This window comes from Epinephelus fuscoguttatus, linkage group LG15 (genome assembly GCF_011397635.1).
Source record: "Epinephelus fuscoguttatus linkage group LG15, E.fuscoguttatus.final_Chr_v1".
Taxonomy (NCBI): Eukaryota; Metazoa; Chordata; class Actinopteri; order Perciformes; family Serranidae; genus Epinephelus; species Epinephelus fuscoguttatus.
The window spans coordinates 10,188,295-10,198,263 of record NC_064766.1 but is presented as its reverse complement, the minus strand read 5'-3'; the positions used below and the strand labels follow the sequence as shown (position 1 = coordinate 10,198,263).

The 9,969-nt window shown below is 38.7% G+C and overlaps 2 protein-coding genes across 3 annotated transcripts; both read right to left on the bottom strand.

Moving 5' to 3' along the window:
• Positions 1 to 61: 61 nt before the first annotated feature.
• LOC125901792 (RING finger protein 212B-like) lies at positions 62 to 4,675 on the bottom strand. Its single transcript, XM_049597707.1, has 13 exons — positions 4,599 to 4,675; positions 3,181 to 3,304; positions 3,004 to 3,056; positions 2,824 to 2,898; positions 2,459 to 2,565; positions 2,266 to 2,368; positions 2,129 to 2,157; positions 1,985 to 2,025; positions 1,845 to 1,869; positions 1,656 to 1,722; positions 668 to 725; positions 495 to 525; positions 62 to 399 (listed from the first exon to the last, which is right to left on the bottom strand). Exons 2-13 carry the CDS (start codon positions 3,278 to 3,280, stop codon positions 324 to 326), a joined length of 765 nt encoding a protein of 254 aa, XP_049453664.1. The 5' UTR covers positions 3,281 to 3,304; positions 4,599 to 4,675; the 3' UTR covers positions 62 to 323.
• A 1,277-nt stretch (positions 4,676 to 5,952) lies between these two features.
• Positions 5,953 to 8,900, bottom strand: LOC125902045 (zona pellucida sperm-binding protein 3-like). 2 transcript variants are annotated; one of them, XM_049598139.1, is made up of 10 exons: positions 8,792 to 8,900; positions 8,523 to 8,689; positions 8,352 to 8,455; positions 8,152 to 8,240; positions 7,891 to 8,071; positions 7,699 to 7,804; positions 7,516 to 7,601; positions 7,231 to 7,322; positions 7,080 to 7,156; positions 5,953 to 5,970 (listed from the first exon to the last, which is right to left on the bottom strand). In XM_049598139.1, exons 1-9 carry the CDS (start codon positions 8,856 to 8,858, stop codon positions 7,092 to 7,094), a joined length of 957 nt encoding a protein of 318 aa, XP_049454096.1. In that variant the 5' UTR covers positions 8,859 to 8,900; the 3' UTR covers positions 5,953 to 5,970; positions 7,080 to 7,091. The 2 variants fall into 2 exon arrangements, with proteins under 2 accessions (XP_049454096.1, XP_049454095.1); XM_049598138.1 differs by lacking the exon at positions 5,953 to 5,970 and adding an exon at positions 6,925 to 6,990.
• Positions 8,901 to 9,969: the final 1,069 nt, after the last annotated feature.

Below are 9,969 nucleotides of genomic sequence, written 5' to 3'. Positions count from 1 at the left end.
TTTTTTTGGCAATGTAAATTCTCTGTTGTGAGCATAAAGCAATCTGAAGAAATGCCTCTCATATAAAGTGATGCTAAAAATTATATTGCCAGAAAACAACCATTAGTTACCCAAAGACAAGTAAGATAATATGATAATTTGATAGATTAATTCATGAACAGAGGAACCATATAATAACATCAATACAACATCTGTAACATTCGTCACTGGTGCCAACTGTTAACTGGGCAAACACTTAATTGTCATATATGACAATCCTGTCGAACAGATATGTGGCCAAAGACTCCTGAAAATGTCCCCAGAATTGTTAGGGGCCATGTCCATTAATGCCTGGGTGACTGTATTGACAATCCACTCATAAACTGTAACTGGAAAACATTAGGAGTCCGATGCTGAGCTCTGAGGAAGACAGAAATGGACTGACTCAGCCATTGTATGAAAAAAAAATCTTTACATTAAGAAGATGTAAAAGTTTCTTGGAGGGAATCTCTTACCTTGTAGGGGTGTTAAAGGATGTCGGTGTTCCTTTATGAAACAGAAGTAAGAGGATTTTTATTAAATATACTGTAAAATGCATTTAATTTCTAACTTGATTAAGTATAGTGTATCCAGTTTAATCACAGAACCTATGGTTGGGCTACAAAAGTGTCTTTGCAGCAACACTTACTGTGTACATGTTCATGAAGAGAACTGTGGCTTGAAACAGAGGTAGCTGATCCAGGAGTCTGACAAAAATAAGGGAAAGAGTTTCAAGTGTTTATTTTATGTAAAAAAAGGTAAAACTACATGACATTTCCACTCTGCTGTATAAAAAGTTTACAGTTGAATATTTAAAAGTACCAGTGAGTACCTGGTCTGTGTATGTGTAATTGTTACGGAGTGTGAGGATTTATTCTTGACCTTCTTAATTTTAGTCTAGCTTCCTAAAGAAGTTTCAAGCACATCTAAGTCTTCATCTTTGAATGCGCTGTCTTGGAGACGGCATCTTCTTATTAGACCGTATCACAAAGTGTGTTAACAATAACTTTTGGATAGAACCTCAACATCAGGTACATAAAATGAAACAGCACTAAGCAAATGCTGCCCCAACTGGTAACTTTTTAACCAGTGAAGATATGGCCCAAATAAATATCAGTTTATGTGTGTGTTATCCTAAGAATGTTTTCACCGCTTTACCTTGCCATCAGACAGCCCTTTCCAGTGGGAACTGATGCCATTATCTCAAAGCCACCAGACTCAACTGACAAAACCAGTCATTTTACTTTGCAGAACATAGAAGTTGCTGGTCTATTGCTGCTCGGTTTTTAAGGTAAAGTGGTGAAAATATTCCAAATATAGTGTAAACTTCAACTTATATTAATTTTTCCAGTTGGCAAAAATGTGTTTTGCTGCGGCCACCATCCACAGCAGTACACTGCGTAGTTTCCATGCCGGTAGATTTGGTTGATCAAAGACACTGGCAAAGCGATATAGTATATAAAATAAGCACAGCACATGATTTGGTCTATTACAGGACAAATTCTTCCCGCTGAGCAAGATGATTAAATGAAACCTTTAGTAAAGCTGGTAAAAGCTATTTAGTTAAGTTTTTTCACAACACTAATGTGTAGTAGGTTTATAAAACCTTAAATGGAGCCAGTAACAGCAAGACTTACTCTGAGGGCGGACAGACTGGGACCTGTGTCTCTGGCCCACCCCTGCAATTCTGCTGAGCCTACGTAACTGAGACCCAGACAACATGTTTGAGCATAAAATATTTTGCAATCATTTCACTGAGTGTAGAAATGTAATAATGTTGCAAATACCAAATTAAGTGCACCAGAGCATGACAATGCAATACATACCCCATAGTTCTTGAATGACGGGTAACTGGCAAAAGAAAACATGCACACACTCCTCATCAACTTGAATCAAAAAATCTGAAATGGACCAACAATGCAAAAAACATTTCCTGTAACAATTCAACATAAATCACTGGGTTTACCTGGGGAGGTGACAGCTACAGGGAGTGACATCCTTTGGGTACTATATATGAGAGGAAATAGTTATTTCTCAATTATTTTAAAAACTTTAATCCTGGAACGTTTGTTATTAAACAGGATAGTCTTGAAATGTAAATTTGTTTTACCCATCTGCAGGAAACTGTCCTGGAGAAACCTGTGGCAAACACAAAGTGCACAAGCTACATTAGATATGTAATTTATTACACAAACATAGGCATTTTTGAAATGAAATTTTTCTTTATTAGATGTCTAGAACACTTACCCTACGCTGAGAAAGTGGCCTTTTCAAATCATCAGTCTGTCTTTTTAGCTCTGAAAGTTGCTTTTTTAAGTCAGCGTTCTCTCTTTTCAGCTCAGAGAGTTGCCTAATGATGACAGATTCGGGAAGAACAGTGTTGCAATCGGGTGTTTTATTTCAACAGCCACAGGGGAACAATAGCAGATACTGAAATCACCTGTAGCCCTGCTCAGTGACTTCTTTGAGATGCCTTTCCAGTTCAACAGACTTGCGCTTGAAGTGCTCTATGACTTTCTCCCTCTGTGTCTGCTGAAAAAGCGCAATCTGGGGAGCATGAGTGACAATAAAACATTATGTAAATCAACTTTGGCCTCTGGATTGTAGCTCAGGGATTCCCAGATGATGATGACCATTTGGGATGTTTTTAATCTTGTCAAAGTCACAAATTAAGCAGTCTCTTGCTGAATGACTCACTGACTGGTTACTGACTGGCTGCTTTGACATTTAACACCCCTGCATAGCAATTAAAAAGGACAGTGGGATAGTGGGAGCTTGGGTGACCGCTGCACAGTGGAGACAGACCTGTGAAATATGCTCCAGCCGTGACTGGATGAGCTTCACGGGGTCCTTAAAGAACACCTTTTCCTGTGGCTTCATCTGAAATAGAAAATTTGTGCAGACAAAATAAGTTGGGAGTGTAAAATAAGGTAATTCTCTGTTGGCAGCATAAGACAGTAACCTGAAGATGTCAAACTCACTAACCTCATCTGTGATGGGCAGATAACTGCAGCTGGCCCCACATACAGTGCACTGCTCTGTGGGAAAAACATAATTACAAGAGGCATAACCAGCCTGAAACAGTCTAATCTGAGCCATTCTTTTAAATAATTATTGTTAAAAATTGGAGGCAGATTCAAGTAGTGTGTACAATTGTCTTACTAGATTTAATGCATGCTTCACAACAGATGTGGCCACAGCTGGACACTGCAAACTTCGACCCTCTCTTTGTGAAGCACTGATTACAGTGGAACCAGTCCATTTTTAGCCCTTGGGTTTCACTCCTCTGCAAACACAAGAGTACAATACAAAAATGTGACTATGTAACAATAAATGTTATGCTAATGTGTCCATAAGTAAGTGGACACCCCTGGTCACATACTTTTTTGTACTTTTAGTATGGTTTGTTTTACTGGTTTGGACTTCCTGTCTTGGACCTTTTTTCCATTTCAACATGACCAGACACATGACATCCCAAGCACAAAACCAGGTCTATCAAGAAATGGTTTTCCCAGTCTGGTGTGAAAGAACTTGACCTCATCCCCGTACAACACCTGTGGGACAAAGCACAACGCCAACTGCAAGCCAGGCCTTATTACCCAACATCAGTCGCCCGTGTCACAAACGCTCTCTTGGCTGACTGGGCGCAAATCCCTCCAGCCAGGTTACAAAATCTTGTTGAAAGTCTGCCCAGATGAATGGAGACTTCTGGCAGCATAGTAATGCTCATGGTTTTGAAATGACATGGTGTCAGGTGTCAACATATTTTTGGCTGTGTAGTGCACCAGTATGTAAATAAATGTTAATATTAAACTTTTTTATGACATTGGGGCTTAACAATACTGGATTTTTTTTTTTGCCCACAAGAAATACAATGTAAAATCATCAAACTAATATAATTCAACCATTTTAGCATTAGGTAGGCCTAACAGAGTACCCCAGGAATTACTAGTCCTAAAACCTGGAAATGAGTTTATTTATTTACCACTCATGGTTCCTTAGTCTCAAAGTCAGTGGGTTTTTTTAATGGGTTAATTGATTTGAACATAAAATATGTCAGTAAATACCCCATGTGAAATTTGAAGTCTCTATGTGTCTTAAAAAGGGTGGTTGCTAACAAGTGGCCAAATGAGACAACAGAACATCGGCAAGCCAAGCTGCTTTACAGTCTTGTTATGGTGGTGACGTTAGGTTATGTGAATGAAGTACAGTTTGTTTGTAGCCCAACATTAGCTTTTTACCTCTAGTAATTACGTTTAGACTTCAAAAATCATTTTATTGTTGAGAAGTGAACCAGTTTAATGCTAACTTCCACATTGGCCCTCTATTCTGCAATGGCAGATCACACACACACACACACACACACACACACACTGAACAACAGAACAGCCTAAAGTAAAGACAAAGTTGGCTACCCATCCACAATGCTAACAGTAACGTTATATTGTGTTAGCTACAAAGTGTTTGCTAGCTAACGTTAGCTAGTTAGCTTAATTTGTTGACAAACAGAAGGTAAGAAACTGACTCAAAACTTTCATTACATGTTGAATTGAAGATATATGCCCTTTCACTGTTGTTACCTTGCTAATATTTCCTGTAAGGCTGCTCAGAAATAGTTGAAGTTTTCTCCTTATACAGATGTTACAGTTTCAGTTAGCAGGCTCGGCTGTCCCGCCCCTGCGCATAAAGAGCGGCTCTCGTTCTCTGTTCTGATTGGCCAAGAGACGAAGACCTTCAGTCTGTTAAAATCATGGTTGAAATCAAAATATCAATATGCAAGGAACAGTAGGCTATGGTAGGCTTGCAATCACATTAAGGGGTAACTTTTATCAGTGTCATAAATATGCTGGCTTTTTAATTTAGACAATAAATCACATTAGGTCATCATGTGAATTAAAATTGTTAAGAAACTGTGTATTGTGGCTGTAAAAACATTTTGAACCATGTAACCTATCATATTTGGATTTTTTAAAATGTAATACTGAATGTACCTGTAAGTAAGTATGACATGAAATGTATTTACTCTTTGAATGCTTATCTTTTTTATGCTGGTCATCCAAAACAAACAGCACCAGGCCACCTGTTGCACCACTCCGTGCCCTGCTCATTCTGTTTCCAATTTCTAGATAATTTCACCATGCAGCTTAATCATTAATGTTTTGCTCTTTAGTCGTCAACTATATTAGTGCTGGTGTGGATAAGGTTAAGAGACTAGATTACATACTTAGAAACAGCTGGCAATTTAGAATGAGTATGCTGAACATGATGGAACAATGAAATTAAAATGAAAGGGGTCGACCTACTGCAACACTGGGGCAAGCGTTTAAATAAGCAATTTAATGTGTCATTATACATTTTTGTAGTTCTGAATAAAGCCCATTTTACCCGTAATGTTGTATGGCCTCTTACTGTACAAAATTCACTTCAAGATAAATTGAAAATTGCTCTTATTTTATGTTCTCTTGAAAGGTAACACTACTTTTTTTTTCCTCTTTTTTTTTTTTTTTTAAATTTCTGTCTGAAGGTTTTCTTGAAGATGCATGCTGCTGCTGGAACTTATTAGCTGGAAAACAGATTATGCCTCACATAGTCCAAATTTAAAGTAGATCAGCACTGAAAATAACACTTTTCCTCAGGTTCTTCTGAAAAGATGGTAAAACAATGTACTGAACGTGTAAATATGAGTAAATAACTTAATCGACAGGTGTATATAAAAACGCTTCTAGAAAAATGTTAGATTAAAAAAAAAAAAAAAAAAAAAACCACAACAGGAGTCATTTACTTTCTATTTATGTACATTTATTAGTCTAGTAAAAGTTACAGGTTCAAAACTCAAGGCCATGATTGTCTTGGCCACAAGACCTGCGAGTTATCAGACCAGCTATCGGCTAGCTCTGAACCCCAGGAGGCAGTCCCTTCCTCTCAACGCAGGCTCTCGCTGGGTATTGTAGGCTGTGGAGAGAACATGGAAGCTCCTGTTGGCTCAAGTGAGGTGTCAGTTAAAGGACAAAGTTCAGCTGCCATTTTGATAGATGTTGCCATATTTAAATGCAAACTGGAGAATGGACAACACATGGAGAAATATGAACTTCGAAATGATGCAGTGGCAGTCAGGGGATATCTATGAATGTGATAGTGTTTGGACTAAATATTTCACTAGATTTATATCGTCTGGACCTTTGCGAAGGTATGGAGGACCAGTCCCACTGGAATGTGGATTATGATTGAGGCTTTGTAATGAGTTATCCATTTGTTGGTTGTCTGACAAGTGTTTATTGAACCTGCTGTGGTGGTTGTATCTTGAATGGGCCACATTAAAAATGGAACCGCAACGAGCATTGCTTTCTAGCAATTGTTGGCATGAGTAAACCTCACAGCAGTTGTTTCCATATCATAAATTATAAACCATCGGATGGTTAAGAACCTTGAATAGACCTGCTGGAGTATCAAGATGTTAGGAATCATTAACTGTATTTTAAAAAAAAAAAAAAAAAAAAAAAACACAAACACAGGAGAATCAATGCAGGTTTGTGTAGTAGGTAAGGCATATTATGCCACCTATAGTTTCCTTCGATTGCAGCCCATCCCACAAATGTCTGACAGAAACTAAAGTATACATTAGGTCACCTTGGGAATAACCTTTATCATGTTTTAGGCAGCTCTACACTTAAGTTACTTGAAATAAGTTAGTGTTATGTCCTTGTATGAAGTTGCTGACCAGTTGTGTGCAGCACTGCAGTTTTACCTAGAAATCAAAGATCAAAAAGGACTAGAGCATAATGAATCTTTGTCAAGACCATGGCAATCAACTCAGATATTAAGAAATTGAATGTCCAAGTTTAGTTGATACATCTTTAATGGCCACATTACAATCTGAAATGCAAAGAGACAAGCTTCCTAAAGCTTGATGCCTAACCAAGGATAAAAACCCAATTCAGATTGAAGGAACCAGTCTGCAAGATGGATCCATTCCTGTTGGGTGAACAAAAGAAATAAAGTGGCTGTTGATAAATTGCAATGTAAAATTTAAAAAAAAAAAACAAAAAAAAAAACTTGCTCACCTTGGTGATACTTCAGGAATTCACATCAGTGATGGTAAGCGGCCCAAGGACTGCTTTTTGTACTATTCCATGCTTTCCTGTTATATAAAAACAAAGGTCTAATTAGCACAGTACAATGAGAAGTTTAATACAGCAGAAGTTGTACAAATACCTGTTGCTATACTCCTTGTCCTCCTGGACTTGCAGCTGGATTCACAGCAGTCACAAAGGTTGCTATATGAAGGGTTGTCTAGCAGTTCCCAACTGAGTTCACAGAGATTGGATGAGAAAAGAGACAGTAAATTGTTCAGTTTCACATGAGAGCTCTGATTTTAATCTACAAACAAACATGTTGCAAGTGTTTAATGCTGGGATCTGTCTGCAGCATCAGAAGACTAACCAATGCTGAACAGCTCAGACCTTATGTAAAAGAAAAATGAACAAGTGACATTTTTACCCCTGCTCTTTGACATAATGGCAGGCCTTCTTGGTGTTGTCAAGACCACTGGGATCCCAAGCCACAAGTGTGCAGTGGATAAACACCTGTTGATGGGAGTTTAGAAGCAAGGTTGCAAGACAGTTTCCACAATAAAGCCCTGCATCTATAGCAAACTTGCAAATTTATAGAATGTTAGTTTACCTGTTCTCCGAGAGCAAACCTGAAGGCTTGAAGGGACAGGTGGATCTCTGATGATTTTTGCCTTGGTTCGAATTTTGAGCGTGAAATCATACTGTCCACAAGACATCTGTGTGGGTAAAAGCATCTGTCATTTCCAGTGTCTGGACCAAAACTTCAGCAAGTCAGTGCTTATTGCCAGTGTCACATAAGTACCCCTTATTGGTGATTATCGGGTATATGCTGCTATCAGGCTGCAGCTCAGGTGTGGAAGCCGCGACGCATTCCTCAAGAAGCAGCAGCAAGGGCTGATGGGTCTTCTGCGCCACACTAGCCATGATGGGGATGAAGGAGCCCAGAGGAAAGCTAGTAGATTCAGCGGGGCCTGAGAAGTCATCTGCAGCAGTAAACAGATGAGTCATTCAGTTACAGGAGTCACTGTGAGACATTTCCAGTGAGGTCATGCTTTACACCCACCATTCATGAGTCCAATGTGGAACACTAGATCTCCTTGACCATATGTCTGAAACACTGGGTCATAAATCAGAGGATACCAGTCTTTAGGCCTGTATTAAAAACAGTAGATTAATGGCAGCAGTTGCTGTACTCACACATGCAACTACAGAACTCCTTAGGTATGGTCTGCTCATTTTTACTTGCTGTTGAGGTACACCCACCTCTCATATGCACAGACAACTGGGTGTGTGAAAGCGAGAATGTGAGAATCAGGAGAGGAAATATAGGTCAGATCATTGGTGTAGATCAGCTGATCCCCAGTAACCTACGAGAGAGACAAAGCTGTAGCAAATGAACTGGGCTCTGACTGCAGGTACATATATGCTACTCACCATTCGCCTGAAGTTGCAATCATTGAAATCCACACTGAAAACAGCCTCCCTGGCTGAGATGCTGGTGGGGAAACAGTTACCCAGACGAAACAGTGAAAGATCAGCTTGGGATCTGCTCTCTGTCCACACCACCGTCATAAAATCTGGCCTACAATCCAGTTTCATGTCTGTAGGGGATACAATGCAATGGCCTCAAGTTGCTACCCAAACAGTTTGAGGTAAGGATACTAAAACAACATGAAATGTCCTGCATTTTGCTGCAATATTACCTGCATATATTGACATGGAGGCTGCCAGGCTCAAAAGCAGTGCACCTTGCCAAAAGAAAGCCATCATGACTGAATATTTGCTACTGACACTGTGGGTGCTTTTATTAGTTGTGACTGTGGAGGCATTAATCAAGAAAACCTCTTTCACCTGGTGTGTGTCAGCTGTCTCAGGTGCAGCTGCCGTCAGACAAATTGCAGCCTGGAGAGCCGCTCATTACATCACACATTAGACCCATTTCACTTTGACATAGCTTTATCAGCTGCATGTTAACAGATGTCGCATTTTGTGGAACACATTGAAATGTGTTTGAGCCTTATGATATAACTGTTGTTAGTATGTTAGAATCCCACTGATATGCAAGGTGAGGAAGCATGGTAACCAGACAACATCAACGTCAAACTATTTTTTTTTTTTTTTACTAGTAACCTCCCTTGCAACCATGCAGCAGGCAGGGAACTATATCAGTACAAAGAGTTTCAGTATGAGTTACATCAGTGTGAAGTTGCTTTTTTATGCAGTCATCTTTTTACTCTGTAAACACCTTGCACTCAGATCTCTCTCTTTTGATTTTATATTTATGGACAGAAAGTAAGAAAATCTACTTTTATAGTTAGATCACTTTCATATGTATTATATCCAAATACCTGTGATTCTTCAACTATTGTGATTTTTGTGTCTGTGGCAGAAATAAGAAAAACACACTTTTGTCACACTTACTTGACACCACTCACAAAGATTACACAATAGATTGATCATTGTTTTCATTGTATAAAAAAATGAGCCTGTTAGGTGTGGTCATTTTTGGGGGGAGATTTTTTTTTTTTTTTTCCAAACAAAAAAAACCTGTCCCTTGGTGTTATTATTTCCACCACACACTGCAAAATGTTAATTCAGGGAGATTGCTGTTGGGGTTTGTGACCACAGCAATAGTCATTTGACATTAGAGCACATGGCTGGAGGACAGTTGGCTCCATGTAGGGAACAGAAATAAGAAGAAATCAAGGTCAGTTTTTGTTAAATCAGAAATGTTTATTGGCTAATGTTTCTAAACAGCTAATTTTTTTTCTTTAACGCAGAAATAAAAACATTTTACATGAAATTTTTGAAATATATTTAATGCTAACACTTAGACATAGAAAGTTAACATATGAGATATAGAAAATGTCATTTCTACAAC